We start from the raw sequence: 23,138 nt of genomic DNA on the forward strand, positions 1-23,138 counted from the left end.
CCTTGCTGGTTGAAGAGAACTAATGTTTAGCTCTGTGCTTTTAGTGGGGAGCCCTAGCAGCTGCTGGGTATGGGAGAAAATTAAAGTTTTTTTTAGGTAGAAAGTGCTTTGATTTAAGGAAAAGATTAGGGCATTTTCTCAAGGATAGGACTTTGGCATTTACATTCTTTCAGTGTTGGTGAAGAAAAACTTTCTCCTGGGTGGGGAAATGACATACATGGCTGTTTCTGGGTCCATGGCAACCTAGAAGTGAAACTAGTTTTCTCTACAGATTGAAAGGTAAAAATTCAAAGTGATGGCAGTTACTTTCAGTTTCTTTGGTTGTGATCTAGCAACCTTAATGACAACAAGTATGTATTCTGTTTAGTAAGTTAGCCTAAACTTAAAATGAATTAAACATCCTTTTTTAAAAATAACAGCTTTATTGAGATATAATTCACATAACTATAAAAATGCACCCTTTCAAAGTGTACAATTCAGGGGTATTTTGTATTTTCATTTAAAGTACAGATAGTTCCAGGCAACCATCACCACCAATTTCAGTTCCTTTTCATCACCCCAGAAAGAAACCTTGTGTCCATATCCTCACCTCAGCCCCTGGCAACTAATCTTTCTGTATGTATAGATTTACCTATTCTGGACATTTGATATAAATGGAATAATGTGAAAAGAGGCCTTTCGTGATTGGCTTCTTTTATGAAGCATAATGTTTTCAAGGCTCATCTGTGTTGTAGCATGCATCAATGTTTTATTCCTTTTTATGGCTAAATAATATTCCATTGTGAACTATACCTCACTTTGTTTATCCACTCATCAGTTGATGACATTTGGGTTGTTTCCACTTTTTGACTATTGTGAACAATGTTATGAGACTCATGTGCAGATTTTTGTTGGATGTGTGTTTTCCATTCTTTTGAGGTAACGTAGGAGTGGAATTGCTGGGTTATATGGTAACCTGATGGAATTAAACATCTTTTAAAGTTCTCTCAGTTATTCATGGGAACCTCATGTACTTATTTATTACGTAAGTGGTTCTTGTGTAGATGCCTAGAAAGATAGGGGACACTATATACCATGTGGTTAAGCATGCTGGCTCTGGAAACTCACAACTAATAGATAAAAAAGTTCTGGGGATCTCATGCACGACATAGTGATTATACTTAACAGCACTGTATTATAAACTTCAAAGTTGCTAAGAAACTGGGTCTTAATTGTTCTCACCACAAAAAAGGAATGATAATTATGTGACTTGATAGAGGCGTTAGCTAATGCTAAGATGGTAAACTTTAAAGTTACACAATGTTATTTGTCAGTTATATCTCAAAAAAAAAAAAAATACAGACTCTGGAACCTGACTGCCTGGGTTCAAATCCCAGTTCTGCTACTTTCTAGCTGTGTGACCCAGGGCAAGTTATGTAACCTCTCTGTGCCTTGCTCCATCTCCTTACCTGTGAAATGGGAGCAGAGTACCTACCCCATAAGGCTGTTAGGAGGGTTAATGAGATAATGCGTAGAAAGTGCATACAAGGTGCTCAATAATAGTAGCTCTCATGAAAGCGATAGTTGTGATTGTTGTAGTTCCTGTTTCGTTTCTCCTCCTTGCTTTAGTTTCTGAAACTGGAATTCAAACACTTTGATCAGTGGTGTATCTGGGGTTTCCAGTGAGTCTTGGGTTAAAAAAACAAACAAAAACAAAGTACCACCTAATTGTTCATGAGGCAGAGGCACAGAGAAGCCTCATGCAGGGCAGCTGTGGCTATCAGATGATCATTATGGACAAGGAGTAAGACTGCGAGCAGTAGTCCTCAAACTTCAGTGAGTTACCTGGAGGGCTTGTCGAAACGCAGATTGCCAGCCCCATATCCAGAGTTTCTGACTCAGTAGGTCTGGGGTGGGACCTGAGGCGTTGAGCTTCTAAGGAGTTCCCAGGTGATAGTGCTGCAGCTAACCTGCGGGCAGCACTTTGAGAACCACTGGGATATGAGCCCTGAATTAAATGGAGAGAAAGCTGAGTTCCCGTGTTGGAAGCTCTTGCCATACGGATCTTGAATAATGCATGCATCTCTGCTTGACTGTCTGATAGGCATCTCACATTTAACATATCCACACAGAACTCTTGATTTCCACATCTGCCCTCTCCTGCAAAGCCGTTCATTCGGTCTCACTTAATGGTCCCATGGATCACCAGGTTCCTCAGACCAAAAATCCTAACGTTTGGCTCTTTTCTTTCCCTTCCTGCCACACCTAGTTTGAAAGCAAATCCTGTTGGCTGCTCATAATAGGCCCTGAATCTGAGTCGTTCTCACCACTTGTACCTCGACTACATGGGTCAGACTGAGTCCTCTCTTGCCTGGACTACTGCTGAAGCCTCCTGCTTCTCTTCTTGGCCCTCTGCAGACCTCTCTTTCATTTGTAATTAGAATGATCTCCAAACTCTCGAAGTCTTCTAGGCCCTTCGTGTTGGAAAGAGAGGCCAAGTTAAGGACTTTGATATTTATCCCAAGAGCAGTAGGTTGCCATTAGAAGGTTGGTGGGGGCTGTGACACGATCATATTCCCCTTTATAAAAATATTCTGGCTGCCCTGGGGCACCTGGGTGGCTCAGTCAGTTAAGCGGCTGCCTTCGGCTCAGGTCATGATCCCAGAGTCTCTGGGATTGAGCCCCACGTGGGGCCCTCTGCTCAGCGGGGAATGGGCTTCTGCCTCTGCCTTACCTTCCCCACCTTCCCCCTCTTTCTCTCTCACTTACTCTCTCAAATAAATAAATAAAATCTACAAAAAATATAAAGTTACTAGTTTCAACTCACATCAGTAGATATTTCTCTTCGCTTTGTCACTCACAGCAGGCATGAGTGGTAGGTAGGAATAAATGGTATGGGGGCCCTGAAGGTGGGCTTTTCTATCTTGTGCTTTGGGAAGTAGGGAGTTGCTGGCCCCATGAACATCTCAGTGTCATCAAATTATGGAATGTTAGAATTTGACTCTAAGGCCACTGCAAGTAAGGAAACTGAAGCCAGAGAGGGAAAGTGACTGGCCCCAAATCACACTGCAGAACTGCAGATTTCTTGACTCTGGGTCCAGTGCTCTTTCTACTACTTCTTCTGCCTTTCCTCAGTCTCTGCTAAGATTAGGACACCTGTTGAAGCACCTCCTCTAGTCCGGGGGTGTGGGTGTTTCCAGCGAAAAGATGTAGATAAGACCTGAAATGGGAGAGACAGATGTGAGCCAAAGCCCGGTTCATTTCCCACATTCTGATTTCCAGCCCTTCTGGGAAGGGCTTCTGCCTTTTCTTTTTCTTTCTTTCTTTTTTTTTTTTTATTTTATTTATTTGAGTGAGAGAGTGTGCAAGCGCATGTGAGTCTGTGTGCATAAGCAGGAAGGAGGGGCAAAGGGAGAGGGACAAGCAGACTCCCCACCAAGCACAGAGCCTAGCACGGGGCATCCCAGGACACTGAGATCATGACCTGACCTGAAGGCGGATGCTTAACCGACTGACCAGCCAGGTGCCCCTGCTTAGGCTTCTCCTTCTTTTTAAGCAAAAATGTTTATTATTTTTTACAATTTTATTTATTTTATCTCTACACCCTATGTGGGGCTTGAACTCATGACCCCAAGATCAAGTCATACACTCCTCTGAGCAAGCAGGGTGCCCCAAAAGTGTTTATTGTTAAAGTTAAGGAGCTCTCTTTAGCATTAAATGAAGTTGAGTAAAGTGTCTCATCACTTAAAATTAGGAGCCTATAGATTTTCAACTAAAACCTCTGTCATTTGGTTATTTTCCATAACGTGCACTCAGTGTTATTCTCCCAGCCTGTCTGGGCAAGCACGTTATATTACAACCTATTCTTAGCTTGAAAATGTTTTACTGATAAAGTAAGTGACTGGAAGGTACTAAATTATCACCGAAAGAGGGTAGAACCCCAGCTCTGGAAGACTTCCATCAAGTGAGTGTGTGAACCCAAATCAGTTGCCAGCATGTTTGGCTTTAAATCGGATAGGTCTGTTCCCGTGTTTGCTTTTGCTCCTTTGTCAGCGCTAAACAAACACCTGTTGATTTTTCCAACCGAGGGTTTTTGCACTGTTGCAACTGTGCAAACCTGCTATGCCAATACACCCCATGGTGTTGGTTTTATGAAGGAGAATGTTGGAGGCTGACCGGGACTTTTGCTGTTTTGTCTCCGCTGTGGCATCTGCTGTGGCATTCGTTTCTCCGCATGTGCCGTGTGCTTTCTCCAAGATGCGGGCTTTGATTCCAGTGTTGAGGTCTCAAGAGCCACTAGCCCGCCAGAGCAGAGGCCTGGGGTTTGTAGAGATCCCGTCTTCACTCACTAACTGTTGTTAATAAGTGCCTGCTGGGGTGTGTTGCACTCTGCCAGGTGGTGAGGGGACTGCAGAAAAAGACATGGTGTCACCACTGCTCTCTAGAAGCTGAAAACCTGCTTGGCACCATGGCTTCCCCTGGTGAGGATGCTGGGTATCATTGACTCTCTGGTTTCTCCACTACACATATGTTACTTTGTAATCAGAAAAAAACTGAAAAGTGCCGCTGGGTGAAAACACACTGTTGAGCGAGAAAAGCAAGATATTGGAAAGATAAGTAGTGCACAATCTCTTGTGTACAGTTTTAAAATGAAGCAGTATTGTATGGTGTTTATGTGTATGTGAATGTATATAAAAGTATAAAAACAGATGGGAAGGAGTTCATACATGCTTCAGGATTGTGGTTGTCTCCTGGGGAAAAAGAGGAACAGGACTGGGGACTGCAATTAGGACTTCAGTGGTCTCCCCAATGCTTTCTTTTCTTAAAGAAATGTGACACATGTTAACATTTGTTAAATCTGTTAAAATCTGTTAAATTTGTTAATAAAGTGCTTTCTACACTTGTGTGGAGCAAATGTTTTGTTTTGTTTAGAGGGGGCAGGGAAGGGCAGAGGGAGAGGGAGAGAGAGAATCTTAAGCAGGCTCCATGCCCAGGACAGAGCCCAAGGTAGGGCTTGATCTCACAACCTTGAGATCATGACGTGAGCCAAAATCAAGAGTCAGATGCTTAGGGGTGCATGGGTGGCTCAGTCTTTTGAGCATCTGCCTTTGGCTCAGGTCTTGATCCCATGGTCCTGGGGTTAAGCCCCCCACCCTCACCCCCGGGTTGGGCTCCCTGCTCGGCGGGGAATCTGCTTCTCCCTCTCCTCCTCTGCCTGCTTGTGCACTTTCTCAAATAAATAAATTTTAGTGTATGTGCTGCCAAAGCAAGCACTGTCTCTCAAATAAATAAAATGTTAAAACGACAACAAAAAAAGAGTTGGATGCTTAGCTGACTGAACCACCCAGGCACCCCTGGAGCAAATGTTTTTTAAATTTAGTGTTGGAGAGACCAGTTAGCCAGTCATGAAATTAAGTAATATTTAAAGGAGTATTTAGGGATACCTGGGTGGCTCAGTTGGTTAAGTGATTCTTGATCTCAGCTCAGGTCTTGATCTCAGGGTCGTGAGTTCAAGCTCGGCATTGGGCTCCATGCTTGTTGTGGAGTCTACTTTAAAAAATAAATCACAGTTATGATTACTAGTCAGAATAAGTCATGTGTGTAGTGTGGTACCATTTCTATGAAGTTTTAAAAAAAATGTTTTATTTATTAGATAGAGATAGATAGCGAGAGCATAAGCTGGGGTAGGGGTGGGGGGCAGGGAGAGGGAGAAGCAGACTCCCTGCTGAGCAGGGAACCCAACTTGGGGCTCAATCCAGGACCCTGGGATCATGGGCTGAGCTGAACGCACATGCTTAACTGACTGAGCCACCCAGGCACCCCTATATAAAGTTTTAAAAACCTGGAAAACAATACTCTATATTGTTTAGGGATACAAACATGGAAAATAATGTAAAAACAAAGATGAGGGTGAGAAATGGCAGATGCAATAAAGTGGTTTCCAAGGGCAGGTGGGAGGGGTGTGTAGCATTTGAACTCCATAATATCTCATTTCTTATGTATGTATGAGTTGAACACCAACCTGGGTGTGTCTTATATTATGATCTAAATTGAGTTTATTTTTAAAAAATTATTTACTTATTAAAAGCAGTATAAGCCCGGGGCACCTGGGTGGCTCAGTGGGTTAAAGCCTCTGCCTTTAGCTTCGGTCATGGTCCCAGGGTCCTGGGATCCAGCCCCGCATTGGGCTCTCCGCTCAGTGGGGAGCCTGCTTCCTCCTCTCTCTCTGCCTGCCTCTCTGCCTACTTGTGATCTCTGTCAGATAAATAAATAAATCTTAAAAAAAAAAAAGGCAGTATAAGCCCTGATTTATGTATTTTAGGGAATCAGAGAAGGCCTGGGTGAGTGACACTAGGGGCTAGTGTCAGGGAAGATCTCATGGTTGAGGGGTGTAGATCTGGAAGGGGCTGTTTCAGATTGGATATGATACTGAAATGGGAGAAGAGCCTGATTTAGTAGCTAAGATACGTTTGGAAGGCAGAGTGGAGACCAGCCTGCTCTTGAGTGTGGTTTGGGAGGAGTAGCAACGGTTCAGACTGACAGGTGAATTATAAATTCCAGGAAATTGACCACCTTCATCACCAGGCTTTCAGTCTGTCTTCATTTCATCTCTGTGATCATCTTGGTTTCTCTTCTAATGTCTTGCCTCTCCTTTTTGAGATTCAATAAACTGATAAAGTGTTCCAGTTATAGATACATCATGGTTTAGTTTGAGAGTAGGTTAACAAATTCAGCTTGGGCTCTGATACCTTTGCTGAGGAAGTCCATCACTTATCTTGGCATTTCTGGCTGTGCAGCACATTGGGGTTGACATATCTAAGAAACAGTCTACTGTGATTTTAAGATCCCCTTCCTGGATAGTAATTAATGGCCTTTGGCCGGTAAGCCTGCACAATTAGGATTGCCTTTTTTCTGCATAGATTACTCGCAGGTGGTAATACCCTTTTAAAAGAGAGAATCTAAGGACACTCTCTTTTTTCCCTGCCCATTTACCTAACCAGTCTGTTGAAACCTTCCTGTAGAGTTTATCCTCTGATCTTTATATTTTGCTACAAAGAGGCTTGTAGACTTGGAGAGCTCAAGTGTTGTCATCTTAGAGTATTTGCAAACATTAAAATACAAATCAGTGACCCTTGTAAAAAAGTTTTTACTTTCATTCATTAGTTAACACAGTGTTATATTAGTTTCAGGTGTGCAATATAGTCATTCAACACTTCGACACATCACCTGGCGCGCGTCACATCAATTCTTTCTTTAATCCCCATCATCTATTTAACTCATCTCCCCTCCCCCCAGTAACCATCAGTTCTCTAAAATTAAGAATCTGTTTTTTTGGTTTGTCTCTTTCTCTTTACCCCTCTTTTTTCATTTGTTTCTTAAATCCCACGTATGAGTGAAGTCATACGGTGTTTTCCTCTCTCAGACTGACTGAATTTGCTCAGCATTATACTCTCTGGCTCCATCCATGTTGTTGCCAATGGCAAGATTTCATTCTTTACATGGCTAAGTAATAATCCATGGTATATATGTACCACATCATCTTTATCCATTCATCAACTGATGGTACTTGGGTCGCTTCCATGTCTTGGCTATTATAAATAATGCTGCTGTAAACATAGAGGTGCATGTATCCTTTCGAATCAGTGTTTTTGTATTCTTTGGGTAAATACCCAGTGGTACCATTGCTGAATCATAGGGTAGTTCTGTTTTTAACTTTTTTTACAGAAGTTTTTATTTATTGTTTTTAGTAATCTTTACACCCAGTGTGGAACTTGAACTCACGACCCCAAAATCAAGAGTCTCATGCTCTTCCTACTGTTAACTTTTTAGGAAACTCCAAACTGTTTTCCAGTGGTTGCACCAGTTTGCGCCCCCAACAACAGTGTACCGGTGTTCCTTTTTCTATACATCCTCATCAACATCTGTTGTTTCTTGTGTTGTTGATTTTATTTCATTTTATTATTTTTATGTTTTGAAAGATTTATTTACTTATTTGAGGGGGGAAGCAGAGGGAGAGGGAGAGAGAATCTCAAATGGACTTCACACTGAGCATGGAGCCTGATGTGGGGCTCAGTCCCAGGACCCTGAGATCACAACCTGAGCTGAAACCAAGAGTCAGAGGCTCAACTGACTGAGCCACCCAGGTGCCCCTTGTGTTGTTGATTTTAGTCATTCTGACTGGTAAGAGGTGATATCTCGTTGTAGTTTTGATTTGCATTCCCCTGATGATAAGTGATGTTGGGCATCTTTTCATGTGTCTGTTGGCCATCTGTGTGTCTTCTTTGGAGAAAAGTCCATGCCTGTCTTCTGACCATTTTTAAGTTAGATTATTTGGTTTTGGGGGCTTAAGTTTTAAAAGTTTTTTATATATCTTAGATACCAACCCTTTATCAGATATGTCATTTGCAAATATCTTCTTTCATCCGTACGTTGCCTTTAGTTTTCTTGATTGTTTCCTTCCCTGTGCAGAAGCTTTTTATTGTGATGAAATCACAATAGTGTATTTTTGCTTTTGTTTCCCTTGTCTCAGGGGACATATCTAGGAAGAAGTTGCTATAGCCGATGTCAGAGTTCTGTGTTCTGTTCTAGGATTTTTATGGTTTCAGGTCTCACATTTAGGTCTTTAATCCATCTGGAATTTATTTCTGTGTATGGTATAGGAAAGTAGTCTAGTTTCTTTTTTTTGCACGTTGCCATCCGGTTTTCCCAACACTATCTGTTGAGGAGACTGTCCTTTTCCCATTGGGTGTTCTTTCCTGCTTTGTCAAAGATTAAGTGACCATGGAATTGTTGTGGCTTTATTTCTGGGTTTTCTGTTCCACCCATCTATGCCTTTTGGGTTTCTTTGTTTGTGTTTTCATTTTTGTTTTGTTTCAGCTTTCTTTCTATAAGTCGGACTCTCCCATTATTCTTTGATCTCTCTTATTTTCTTTCTCCTTTTCCTCTGCCTACACAACTCTGTAAACTCTTTAAACATGTTAAAGTTGTATTTATTTTTTTTTTATCTCTGTAGTAATGTATGTAATGGTTTGTTTACAAATTACTGAATAACCTTTTGGAAAAGTTTGGGGAGTTAGAGATTCTTAATTGCTAAAAAGGTCAGGGTTATATCCATAAAGATTGTATATAAGAACATTCTCACTGGAATCTTAGTAGAAATCAAAATGAAAATGATTGAATTGGCTGCATTTTTACTTAACAGCAACTTTAGGATCACATCTGTTATGTCAAACAAAGTACTTGGTAACCTTGTTCTACTTTCTAAGTGTTGGGTAAAGAGTAAATTACCAAATGGGAGGGAGGAGGAAAACCAACATTTCTTGGACACTGAGAGTGTACCAGGCAGCATTCTGATGTTTGCAAATCTACCTCATTACCTGCTACTGTTACTACCTGCCCGGAATTGGCTAAAGGGCTTTTTACTCATTGTCTCATTTAAACTTCCCAGTCCTCTTAAGATCACTTTAAAAAAAAATTTTTTTTTAAATTTTTATTTATTTGACAGACAGAGATTACAACTAGGCAGAGAGGCAGGGAGGGTGGGGGAAAGCAGGCTCCCCGCCGAGCAGAGAGCCCCATGCAGGTCTCGATCCCAGGACCCTGAGATCATGACCTGAGCCGAAGGCAGAGGCTTAACCCACTGAACCACCCAGGCATCTCCTTAAGATCGCCTTATTTATTTCTTAAAAAGGTGATTACCTGTACACGATACTAATTCAGAAAGGCACAAAAAAGTGCTTAGGAAAAACTCAATTCTCTGCTGCCACGTCCTGTAGTCCTCCAGTTTCTCTTCCAAACCCTGGCGACTGGTTTCTTGTGTATTTGCTCAGAGATACTCTAAGCGTGTGTAAGTATGCGGATATGTTTTATTGTAACAGTTTTCCACAAAAATGGTGACATGGTATGCATACAGCTCTGCATCTTTTATTAGTGTTTTAGAGTTTATTTCATGTCAGTGGGTATAGAACAGGCCTCATTTAACAGATACACTGTAATTAACCAGTCCCCTCTTAGTAATGATTCTTTTTCTTTTAATAGGCAAGTTCGGCCCTTTTCAATTTACTGGAATGACTGATACATTTGATTGTAGTTCTGTTTTTAATATTTTCTTTAAAAGAAAAATCTTGGGGCACCTGAATGGCTCAAGTCGGTTAAGCATCTTCCTTTGGCTTAGGTCATGATCCCAGGGTCCTAGGATCGAGCCCCACATCGGGGTCTCTGCTCAGTGCAGAGCCTGCTTCTCCCTCTCCCTCTCCTGCTGTTCTGCCTACTTGTGCTCTATCTCTCTGTCAAATAAATAAATAAAATCTTTAAAAATAAATGAATGAATGAAAAATTTTTACCGTGGGGACTGTACTTGCTTTGGGAGGTGGGTGTGCATGTGTCTATGCTGATAATTGGGGAAATTTGTGTTTTTAGTCTAGTGATTGCATCGGTAAGTGTAATTTTATACCGTATTTCTTGAGACATCTATTGACTGCTTACCATGATCAATGATGAAATTAGTGTATTTCCTGCCCTTTCCTCCCCCTGCTTTTAGTTGATTATATTATTTCTCTTAGTTTTGTCTTATATCCTAAAACACACTTACGCCTCTATTACTTGAGCATTCAGCTTTTTAAAAAAAAATTTTTATTTAAATTCAATTTAATTAACATATAGTATGTTATTAGCTTCAGAGGTGGAATTCGGTGATTCATCATTTGCGTATGACATCCAGTGCTTATTACTTCACGTGCCCTCCCTCATGCCCATCACCCAGTCACCCTATCCCCCCACCCACCTCCCTTGAGCTATCAGCTTTAAGTAGCTTTTGAGCTTTGTCAGTGAAAGCTGAGGAAATCAACATACTTATTCATCCTGTCCTATGTCTCATTTTCACCTTTGGCAATTACATTGTTTTTACATTCTCTTCTCTAACCATAAAGCCTCAAATTTAAGAGTTAGTCGTCAGACTAAATCTGTTCAATGCTCTGCACCAGTCCTTTTATTGTAGTTTCTCCATTTAGCTCATTGTTCATTGAAGTTTTCCTTCTAGCAGTTTCTTCAGGAAGGAGTGAAGGAAACCCTTCTTCCTGAGTTCTTACATGTTGCAACATGTTTTTCTGTCACCTTTGTATTTGAGCAAGAGTTTGGCTGGATATGGATATTGTATTCTCTAGTCACTCTTTTTTTTTATTATTATTACTGTGACCTATTACATGGAGCAACCGTGCAGTATGTAACTTGATGAATAATCACAGAGGGGGCACCCCAGAAGCACACTTGTGTCTGTTCTCAATCACATGTCTCTCCTTCCCTCCAAAATAACCACATCCTTTTATGTTAATTGTTTCTTGCTTTATGATGTTACTACTATGGGTGCATCCCTAGATGACAGAAATCCTTTTGCCGGTTTTTGAAGTGTATATAAGTAGAATCATACAGTATTTACTCTTGTACTATTTGCTTGTTTTGCTCAACATGGCATTTGGAAGATTCATGCACATTACGACTTGCAGCCTGACTTCGTATGTTTATGCTGCTGTATAATATTTGATGATACGAACAGATTACAGTTTATTTTCTCTTGGACACTTGGGTTATTTCTCAATTTATGACAAAAGGAACTCTGATGCTATAAATAGTTTTATATATGCCTCCTGACACACACATGTATGTATGTCTCTTAAGATACAGATTTGAGGGCAGCCCTCTCCGCCTCCCTCCCTCTTCAGAAGCTTTGCACTATCACTTTACCATCGTTCAATAACTTGTTTTGCTGTCCACCAAAAAAAAGGTATAGATTTGAGAATGAAAATACTGGGCCTCAGGGCATGCATATTTCATTCTTCCTGGATATGGCCAAACTGTTTTTGGAAGTGAGTTGTATCACCTAATACCCCCATGAGTGAGAGTCACTTGGGTCACCCTTCTCGTGGTATCTAGTGTTGCTTCACTGTCTTTTAGTCCAAGTGAGCCTTTGGGGTAGGTGATGCTCCCGTGTCACAGATGAGAAAACAGGGTCAAGGTGGTCATGTAGTTTAGTGCTAGTTTACAGAGGTGGTGGGTGCCAGAGCTGGCATTCAAACTATGCTCTCCCTAGCTCCAAAGCCTGTTACCTTTCCATGCTGCCTTCTTTACAGATAGAACTTCCAGTGGTCAGGTGTATAAGGCGCTGAGGCCCCAGTGGAAGATGAACATTCTCCAGAGAGTTGATTGATTGATTGATTTTTTTTTTTAAAGTTTATTTAGGTAAGCAATCTGTGCATCCAATGTGGGGGTCAAATTCACGACCCTGAGATCAAGAGTCGCATGCTTTACTGATGAGCCAGCCAGGTGCACCCTGAGACTTTTTTTTTTTTTTTTAAAGGTTGCTATCCTTTGGCGTGGATATGGTTGTTCTTGGAGGTAACCTGTTTCTCAAAGTCCCTTCCGAATTTGTGACGCAGATGGTATTTACCCAACATGTTTAGCTTCCTGACAACTTGCTGCTTTCTTTTTTCTTGCTTTCAGCATCCAGCCCGTGTATGGAGCACAGCACCCACCTCTGGATCCTCGGCTCACCAAAAAGTAAGTCAAGATATTTTTCCATTCAGGCATATATTTCTTTTAAAACTCCTGAACCTTCCCCTGCTTTTTTGCAATGACAGTTTCTGCTTTGATCTTTTCTAGCTTCTCCCCTGCTCTGTTTTGGATCAGAAGATAAACAATCTTCTTACCTCTAATCAGTCTATTACTAAGTGGGAAACTAAATCACATCAGAGATTTTGTTTTCCTACATCGGAAGCGGGTGTATGGAGGGTTTGGTGTTGGACTCTATTGTGGTGGAAGGATCTTTATTGATTAAATATGGTCCCCAAATTGGACGATTGATGACCTTCTTCTGGTTTCTGGGGTTCATTGCTTCTGAATATGTGTAGGTCTGCCACCTTTTCCTTACATTTTATGAGAACGAGGGCAAACAGAATATAACTGGAAGGCTGGCTTTCTTCAGGTCCTCTTTTTCTCTGACACCCTCAAAGATACCCAGCCATACAGTAGAGTTAAAAGCTCCCTGGGGGTTATTTCTCTAGTAAAATTCTAATGAATTATTTTCAAACACAGTAGAAATGCTGGTTAAATCCAAGATGTGTGGGTGTGTATTCCTACCCCCAATTATCACTTTATCACTACTTTCTCTCATGGGCCATCATTCAGCCACAGTGAATTTAAATGAGGAGATGGGTCGTCTTCTCAGATGTTCTAAGAATTTTGGGTTCTATCTCTGAGTATGCTAATCTTAGAGACTTATTTCTAGGAAAGCTTAGTTTGTAGCAAAAGCTGGGTGATTTGAGAGGTATAGGAGACCTAGGTTTTCATCCTTCTGGGGTCTGTGTAATAATATCTACCCTTTCTCCCTTCACAGTCAAGGAGGGAGTAAAGATTATATTAAAATACTTCGGGGGCACCTGAGTGGCTCAGTGGGTTAAGCCTCTGACTTCGGCACAGGTCATGATCTCAGGGTCCTGGGATTGAGCCCCGCAACAGGCTTTCTGCTCAGCAGGGAGCCTGCTTCCCTCTCTCTCTCTCTCTGCCCGCCTCTCTGTCTACTTGTGATCTCTCTCTCTGTCAAATGAATAAAAATAAATAAAATACTTTGAATACCCACAAAAATACTGTGTCAGATGTATATTATCAGTATTTTAATATTTAAAAAAGTAACTTAGTGGAATATGTGGTGAACTTTCTGTAATTCTGTCAACTCTTTTTTTAATTTTTTAATTTTTAAAAATTTTTATTTAAAATTTTTAATTTTTATTTATTTATTTATTTATTTGACAGAGAGAGAGAGATCACAAGTAGGCATAGAGGCAGGCAGAGAGAGAGGGGGAAGCAGGCTCCCTGCTGAACAGAGAGCCTGATGCAGGGCTCCATCCCAGGACTCTGAGATCATGACCTGAACTGAAGGTAGAGGCTTAACCCACTGAGCCACCCAGGAGCCCCCCAAACTCATTCTTTTTGCAATTTAGCCAGTGTGTGGAAGGTACAGTCCTCTGAATTACTGTGGAAGCGTGACTGCTGTTATTTTCTGTAATGCACAGTTTTTATACCAGAAACCACTAGACTATAAGCTCTTTGAGGGCAGGGACTTTGTTTTATTCACCACCCTGCCGTTAGTACCTAGAACAGCGTGTGGCACCTAGTAGGCACTGAGTAAACATTTCTGGAATGAAGGAGTGAAATCACTGCATTTACTTAGTCCATGGGCTTTACTTCAGTGCCTCTAGTTCATACCTTGCTATTCTTGGGGGTGGAGTAGGGGAGCATGTTTTCTGTGACATTTCCATTAAGTGGAATGGATCCTGTTTCTTGGTTTTACCAGTAATAGACTATCTAGTCTGTTGGCCAAAGAAGCAGGCATGACTCAACAGTCTCCCTGCCCCTGCTGCTGCTTGCTCAAGAACCATAATTTTATTCAGCTATTGAGAAACGTATGTAGAGTAGGTATCCATATTAGTTGAAGCCTTCTATAATAATTTCTTGGTAATCCCAGCGACTGGCCTACTGTGGGCTCATCTCATTGGTTCTAGCCAGTGAGATAGAAAAGAAAGTCTCCTGAAGGAAGGTACTGGGAAGGATTTTCTTGTTCAACCAGAGAGATCATTTTGTGCATTTTGTGGAGAGAGCCTCTTCTTGTCTCCACTCACGTTTCCTGCTTTCCAGTGTGGTAGTGGGAAAATGAGATGCTGAAAGCTTCAGCAGCTACCTTGTAACCTGAGGGACTGCCAAGAGACCTGCAGAGACACCTGCCCGAGTGTCCTGACATCACAGTCTTGACAATTTCAGCATCGTAGTTGAGTGTTCTGTTCCTTGTAGCCAGTTCTGTTCGTGTCCAGGATTTGTTGATCGGTAGTAGATCCATTCCAGCGTATTTTATAATGGGCTTTGATAAATACATAGCTAACCTAGAAATCAGTCTGTCCTCTCACACATAAGACAGCAGAGTGTACTGTCCTGTTTTATGTTCGTGTCAGAGTCACCACACCGTGTGTGCATCTGTTACTGAGTGAGTTTTCCCTGATTCTCTGTTGAGGCCAGGTCTTGAGGAATATTGCCATATCCCAGACTACCAAGACACATTTTCTCCACTTCTGTTTTCCCACCTATTAGTTATATAAAACCACCAGTGTTCTCCCTGATCATTCAACGGAGTTGCAATCAGACTTTCAATAGAAGTAATCACTTAGCTCTGTGATTTGGGAGGAATGTAATTGTCACTGAATAAATTGCTTCCCCTTTTCATGCACACGGAGGTCTGTTATTAGTGCTCTGCAACATGGGACAGCATCTAGGTCTGCACGGACCGTTTTACAATTCCAGATTGTTACTATAAAACATTTATCGCCCTTATTTTAGTACCTTTGTTGGGACATTTTTATTACTTTCTCCGCTACATGATTATCGTTCCACTTCAGACTGCGATTAATTACTGTGTGGTTAATCCCCATCACAGCGGAAGCCTTCACACTGGCTCTTCAATCACCTAAACTGCACAAGCCGAGTATACTGTTCCTTGTCTGGATATAGTGACTTCAATTTGCCAAATTATTACCATTAGTGATCAGATTGCCTGTAGTAATTTTTACAGCTCAAATAAAACTAGTCTTACTGCAGAGTGGCCCCATTGGCCACTCGATGGTATGACAAGCTTCTAAATTTATTGTTTTCTGAATTGATGCTAGAATATGATAGGTCCTAGTTCCGAGTTACAAAACTAGTTCACAGGAAGCCATGCTAGTTATTGCGATGACTGGGTTGATTTGTATGTTACTGAATACCCTCCACTTGCTTCACTCCCCTTACCAGCGTCAGACATTATTTCTCTAAATAAACTTTTCTGTTAAGCAAGCAACCCTATCAGCAAAACAGTGTAGTATCCATCAAATTACAGAGTGATTGATCCTTTGTTTCCTAACCAGTAGGACCTGCACCCATTCTTGCTCAAAATATCCTTTGGGGTTTGTGTTCCCACTTAAAAAGTTACCATTCACCAAACAACTTAAATTTCTCTCAGATGTGCTATTTGTTACGTTTTTCTGAGTTTCAGGGTCATGTGTCCTTCTTGAGTCTCATTTTCTTCACCACCTTCTAGCTCCATGGTCTTGGGCAATTACTTGACCTCTCTGATCTTTAGTTTCCTCATCTATAAAATAGAAATAATAAGACTCTTGTCAGAGTTGTTGTGAGGATTAAATGAGGTCTTTGCGAAAGTACCTTTAATTTTTAATTTTTTTTTTAGATTTTATCTTTGTTTTTTTTTTTTTTTAAAGATTTTATTTATTCATTTGACAGACAGAAATCACAAGTAGGCAGAGAGGCAGGCAGAGAGAGAGGAGAAAGCAGGCTCTCCACGGAGCAGAGAGCCTGATGCGGGGCTCGATCCCACGACCCTGGGATCATGACCTGAGCCGAAGGCAGAGGCTTTAACCCACTGAGCCACCCAGGCGCCCCTAGATTTTATCTTTGTATAATCTCTACACCCAACATGGGACTTAAGCTTATGTCCCTGAGATCAAGACTTGCACGCTCTACTGACTGAGCCAGCCAGGAGCCCTCAAAAGTGCTTTTTATTTTTTTTAATTTTTAAAAAAGATTTTATTTATTTATTTCACAGACAGAGATCACAAGTAGGCAGAGGCAGACAGAGAGAGAGGGGGAAGCAGGTTCCCTGCTGAGCAGAGAGCCTGATGCGGGGCTCGATCCCAGAACCCTGGGATCATGAACCGAGCCAAAGGCAGAGGCTTAACCCACTGAGCCACCCAGGTGACCCCAATTTTTTTTTAATTTTATTTTTTTATCTTTTAAAAGATTTTATTTATTTATTTGACAGAGAGATAGGGAGAGAGCACAATAAGCAGAGCAGCAGGCAGAGGGAGAAAGAGAATCAGGCTCTTTGCTGAGCAGGGAACCCAGTGCAGGGCTCGATTCCAGGACTCTGGAATCATGACCTGAGCTGAAGGCAGCCACTTAACCAACTGAGCCACCCAGGCACCCCTCAAAAGTGCTTTTTAAACAATAATTTGGCATTCAGTTGTAAGGAGGTGTGATGAAGGTCTCTGTGAGAGGCCAACTGGGTTGTAAGTTTAATATAGATCTGTTTAAACAAATTTGGCTAAACTTTGAGCCACCCTAATGGTGCCTTGGGTTGGTTATAAATTTTGGGGGACCTTGTTAAAATGAGGCAGCCTCTTATCCAGAGTTACCCTCAGCCAGCATTACCTGGATTGGTTTTCTGGTTGTGACTCCTGATGTCAAAAGGGAAGAGAGAGACTTCAAGGACTGTATTCTTGGATGTGGCTTCTTCCCATTCTGACCACCAACATACTCAGCCTGTTCTGTATACACAGGAGGTGATCGCTACAAGACTAGAACATTGGGACTCTCAGCTGTGCACACTTGGAAAATTAAAGCTGTGGTGTTAGGTACTCAGTTCCCTTGACAACTCTTCTACCCAGGCCATAGAGCTTACTAGACCTCTTTTTCTAGGTGGATTAGTTAAAAAGAGTGTATGCAGGCTCCCAGGTCAGGTAGACCTAGATTTGCTTATAACCTCAGTAAGCCACAGTTTCCTTATCTGCAAATGGAAATAGTAATGATAATAATAGTACTTCCTAGCCTTACAATGACATGCCTCTTTGGTTTTGTGAGTGGTTCTCACCAACCTTCTGTCCTCAGACTCCTACCCGTTTAGGAACCCCCTCCCTCATGAAGGCCTATTCCTGAGGACAGAGCTGACTTTTTTAATTGGTTGGTTGAATTTTGGGTTTTGTGGAATAGGTATCCCTAAAATGATTTCTCAAAATGGTCTGCTTGGAATTTCCATTTTTCTGTCACAGGGAATGACATTCTTTCCTCCCTTCTTTGCTCTGTAGTGTGTTGCAGTATGTCCTTCCAATTTCTATTTGCAAAAGTCTTCATCTGAGGAAGTTCCAATTCTTAATCTTAATAGTTGACTTATACTGAATCTTCATCTGCTTCAAAAAATATAATGAAATACTTGAAATGCATAAAAAGGTATAAAGAAAAAGATAACATACCCTTATGTACCCACCACTCAGATGATTTACATCCTTCATTTGTATAGAAAGCCTAACGCTCCACATGGCCCGTCTCTTGGTGTGGCGTTTTAACCCAGGCCAGAGTGTGCAAGTGCTTCAGCCGGTGTTCGTTCAGCATCCAGCCAGTTCTTTTGCCAGAGTTAAAATTCAGCTTCTTGATTTAATGGCTTATTTTGAAAATCCTCAAAATATCAAAAGAGTATTTAGGATGGGTGCCTGGCTGGTTCAGTCTTTAGAGCATGCAACTCTTGATCTCGGGGTGGTGAGTTCAAGCCTCACGTTGGGCATGGAGCCTACTTAAAAGTGGGGGGGGCATCCAGGTGGCTGAGTCAGTTAGTCATCTGACTCTTGATTTCGGCTCAGGTCATGATCTCGGGTTTTGAGATCAAGCCCTGTGGCGGGCTCCACGTTCAGCAAGGAATCTGCTTGAGTTCTCTCTACCCCTCTCACAACCTGCACCCTGCAACAGGCACATGTGCATGCTCTTGCTCTCTCAAAAAAAATAATAGTTATAAGTATACAAATATAAATAAAATAAAAAAGTAAGAGACAGTATTTAGGAAACAGCCAGGAAAAAACAGTATCCAAACCACTCCATATCACTCTGTTGGGTTCATGATGTGCAATCTTGAGGTAAACATTGCCTCCAAAGAGGAAAACAACGATAACCATAGACTCCTACGCAGTTTTTTATTGGTGCACATCTGCCTGTTTGTTGTTCTCCTTTTTTAAAAGATTTTATTTATTTATTGGACAGAGAGGGCACATAAGCAGGAAAGTGGAAGGCAGAGGGAGAGGGAGAAGCAGGTACCTTGCTGAGCAGGAAGCCTGTCTCAATGGGGACTCCATCCCAGGACCCTAGGATCATGAGCTGAGCCAAAGGCAGATGCTTAACCAACTGAGCCAGCCAGGAGGCCCCTGCCTATTTGTTCTTGACAGTGGACCCTCTGAGGTGTGTACTGCAGGCAGTGGTCCTGCATCCCCCTCGACAAAGGAGAAGTGGGCATTGTGACAAGTCCTTAACATACAACCTCACCAGGTCTGCAGAGGAGTAATTTGCCTTTTCTGGCTCACAGATGGATTTTTGACAGCATATATTCACAATGTGCTACTCCAATTTTATTTTTTTGATTTGAGCTCTTGTTCATTTCTGATTGTTCATTGAGTAAGTTTATAAGTACCCTTACTTTAGGGATTGCTGAAAGCCAACAACCTTATCCACTGATAAAGAAAAATATTATGCTCACTGTAGGAAACACGAATAATTCAGAGGCCTATAAAAATGAAATCAAATATCACCTCTAATTCCACAGCCTAGTGATAAGCACTGTTAACATTTTAATCTATTTTCTTACTGGTCTTTTCTATGCATGTACTTTTTTCTTAATACAGATATTATAAAAATATTTTTTGCTCCCAATTTTCACTTTATTGAGATCATTTTCTAGTGTTATTAAATAGCCTGTAAGATGTGCTTTTCAGGGGCATTATAACATTTCGTCTGGTGGCTGAACTGTGATTTATTTCATCATTTCCAATTTCTAGATGTTTATGTTGTTTTCAGTCTTTAACCAAAATAAGTAACACCATGATAAACTGCCTTAAAGCCTCTTTGACCCTCTGGTTATTTGTTAGTATTAGAGATTACAAACCGTTTTAGGGCTTACGGTATGTATGTTGCCACGTTGTTTTCCAGAAGGCTGTACAGTATACCCCTCCACCCAATCCGGCAGTATCAGATGGTCAACACTGAGGAGAACTGCTCTTTAGAGCTTTGCTAACTGAGCAGGTGGAAAATGGTATTTTGTTTCTGGGGTGCCTGGGTGGCTCAGTGGGTTAAGCCTCTGCCTTCGGCTCAGGTCATGAGCTCAGGGTTCTGGGATTGAGCCCTCTCTGCTCAGCAGGGAGCCTGCTCCACTCCCCCTACCCCCGGCCTGTCTCTCTCCCTACTTGTGATCTCTGTCTGTCAGATAAATAAATAAATAAATAAATAATCTTAAAAAAAAAAAAAAAAAGAAAGAAAATGGTATTTTGTTTCCATCACATTTAAACTGCTACATCTTGTAATCTAGTTTTCTCTCCTGTATTTTGTGTGATGTCTTTTCTTCCTTTACTCTGTGTGAGACCGGTGTTTGAAAATAATGCCTCAGTAAAATCTTACTCCTTTTCTGATGCTGATAGTAGGGACATTTGATGAGCTGTATGAGTTATCAGACTGTATTCATCAATATCAATAACCGTTATCTTTCTGAATAAGCATTGGACTCCTCTAGTGAGATGAGATGGTTTATTAGGCCCCCCACCTCTGCCCAAGAGGAAGAAACAGCTCCTAGAAATGGGGGAACTTCTGCTCTTCTGGCAGAGCTTTGTTTCCCTGCTAAAGTCACTATGTGTTGCTGGAGGAAACAGAGGCATTTAATGATGATGTCTTTACTCCAGTGCACTCCAGTCCCCAGGTGTAAACTTATACGAAGTTTGGGATTCAAGAGATGTTAGACTGAGTTAGAAATGTCCCAACCAGCATCCAACTCTTGGTTTTAGGTAGTGATCTCAGGGTCAGGAGATCGAGCCCTGAGTTGGGCTCTGGGTCAGCATGGAGTCTGCTTAAGATTCTCTCTCCCTCTCCTTCCGCCCCTCCCCCGACATGCACCTATGTGCACATGCACACTCTTTCTTTCTAAAATAAATAAATCGGGACGCCTGGGTGGCTCAGCTGGTTAAGCGGCTGCCTTCGGCTCAGGTCATGATCCCAGCGTCCTGGGATCGAGTCCCACGTCGGGCTCCTTGCTCCGCAGGGAGCCTGCTTCTCCCTCTGCCACTCTGTCTGCCTGTGCTCGCTCTCTCTCTCTCTCTCTCTCTCTGACAAATAAATAAATAAAATCTTTAAAAAAAAAAAATAAATAAATAAATAAATCTTTTAAAAAAAGAAGAAATGTCCCAGCCATTTAGTCCCCTGGATCCAGAATAAGAACTCGCAGATGTTAATGGAGAGACATAAAGAGGAAAAGGTCAGGAAAGTAGTAATGGTCTGCATAACTCTTAGAACTAGGCTCTTTCATCAGTGAGGTAATGTGGTATTTCCCAAACTTTAGTTATGCACTATATTTATAGTTTTTCTGCCACAGTCTGTACTATTACTTACCAAATGGATTTAAAAGAATGAACTCTTTAAGAAACATGGTTAGATTTATATTTTATTATTTTTTTAAGGATTTTATCTTTAAGTAATCACTACACCCAGTGTGGGGCTTGAACTCACAACCTGGAGATGAAGAGTCACATGACTCACTAAATGTGCCAGCCAGGTGTCCCAGATTTGTATTTTAAGGTAAACTCTATCACTTCTATAAATTAGAATTAGAGAGCCAGTTATCACTTGCCAAAAATGGAAAGTAACTTTAGAAAAATAAACAGTAAAAAACAAAACAATCCTTGTGTGTGTGTGTGTGTGTGTGTGTGTGTGTGTGTGTTTTAGAGAGAGAACACAAGCAGGGGGAGCAGCAGGTAGAGGGGGAAGCAGGCTCCTTGCTGGGCAAGGAACCTGATGTGGGACTTGATCCCAGGACCCTGGGATCGTGACCTGAGCTGAAGTCAGACCGTTAACCAACTGAGCCACCCAGCCATCCCAAAACAATCTTATTAATAAAATTCTAAGCTATCTGAGGTTGCTTACAAATATGTGGACCCTGAGGTTGCCCTCTCTTTGTTAAAAAATAGTCTTCAAGACCGTGTAGCACCAAATGAGACCATCTCCTCTAGGCTAGCAGAAGGGCTTTAACCGAATAAAAAAGGAACAGCTTGTTCATTCTGGAGCTCAGTGTTTAGTGCTGCATATGGACCTACCTAAAATTATCTCTGGTTCTGCCAGTGGTTTCTTTTCTACTCTAAGCAATAGTTCAGGTTATGTTGTCGTAAGAGATTAACTCTGGAATCTCAGTGGATTGACACAACAAAGGTTTCTTCCTTGCTCATGCTACGTGTCCCGAGTGGAGTTAAGTGGGAGAGGGGGGCAGGCCCTGTTCCTTGCAGCTACTCTGTTTCCCAGGTGAGGGAGGCACCGCCCTCTGCCCCCCTACCTCCAGCCGGTCACCATGGTAGAAGAAAGCTTACAGAGAGGACTCACACTTTTCTTGTCTGCTTCGGCTTGGCAGGGATTACCTCACTTCTCACCTCAGCGCTTTGGCTGGAACTAGTCATCTGGCCTCCCCTCAGTGCGAGGGGGCTGGGAATCGTAGGGGAGCACGTGGGATATTTGGTGAGCATTGCATCTTTGCTGCATCTGCCTCTGGAGCATAGTGCTGGTCCAGACGCATCTAGGTGAGGAGTGGGTGTGAATGTTTTTTGTTTGAGAAAGAAAAAGACTGTGTACGAGGTAGTTTGTCATACTGTTAATATCAAGCAAGTGAAGGTGGTCACATGTGTCCTGTGTCCGATCATTCCTTGGTGACGATGTCTCCTTTCTTAAAGCTTCATCAAAGAACGCTCCAAAGTCAACGCAGTTCCGTTGAAGAATAAGAAGGCCTCCAGCTTCCATGAGTTTGCCCGGAACACCAGTGATGCTTGGGACATTGGTGATGATGAGGAAGAGGACTTTTCCTCCCCTTCTTTCCAAACTCTAAACTCGAAAGTTGCTCTGGCAACCGCAGCCCAAGTCCTGGAAAACCACAGCAAGCTGAGGGTGAAGCCAGAGCGCTCCCAGTCAACAACATCCGATGTTCCCGCCAGCTACAAGGTCATCAAGTCCAGCAGTGACGCTCAGCTGTCCAGAAATTCCAGTAAGTCCATCCTGCTCCCCTCCGGAGCTTCAGCCTTTTCAGCACAATGCCTTTTAAATAAACAGATTTTCTTCAGGGCATCACTCAGATCTTTCATTGGCTGATAATCGTGAGAGCTTGAGCCCCTCAGACATCAGTGACCTAAGGGGTCATGGGCTGTACTTGCTTCTCCCACCTTGATGGCTCCCTGGGGCTTCAGTTCCCAACTCTCGGTGTTGCCTGCCATTCTCTTCTTCCTTTCCCAAACTTATGCAGTTTGGTTGCTTCACATTGCTGTAGACGTGGTCAGGCTTAAGAATAAATG

At 42.0% G+C, this 23,138-nt stretch overlaps 1 protein-coding gene across 1 annotated transcript in view; it reads left to right on the forward strand.

Moving 5' to 3' along the window:
• The window catches only part of TBC1D22B (TBC1 domain family member 22B), a 75,016-nt gene that overhangs the window by 2,214 nt on the left and 49,664 nt on the right, over window positions 1–23,138 (forward strand). The window contains exons 2-3 of the mRNA XM_080805718.1: window positions 12,475–12,531; window positions 22,527–22,834. Coding sequence (XP_080661844.1) covers window positions 12,475–12,531; window positions 22,527–22,834 — 365 coding nt within the window. The remainder of the gene's footprint in view (window positions 1–12,474; window positions 12,532–22,526; window positions 22,835–23,138) is intronic.

This window comes from Martes martes (genome assembly GCF_963455335.1).
Source record: "Martes martes genome assembly, chromosome: 6".
NCBI classification, from domain to species: domain Eukaryota; kingdom Metazoa; phylum Chordata; class Mammalia; order Carnivora; family Mustelidae; genus Martes; species Martes martes.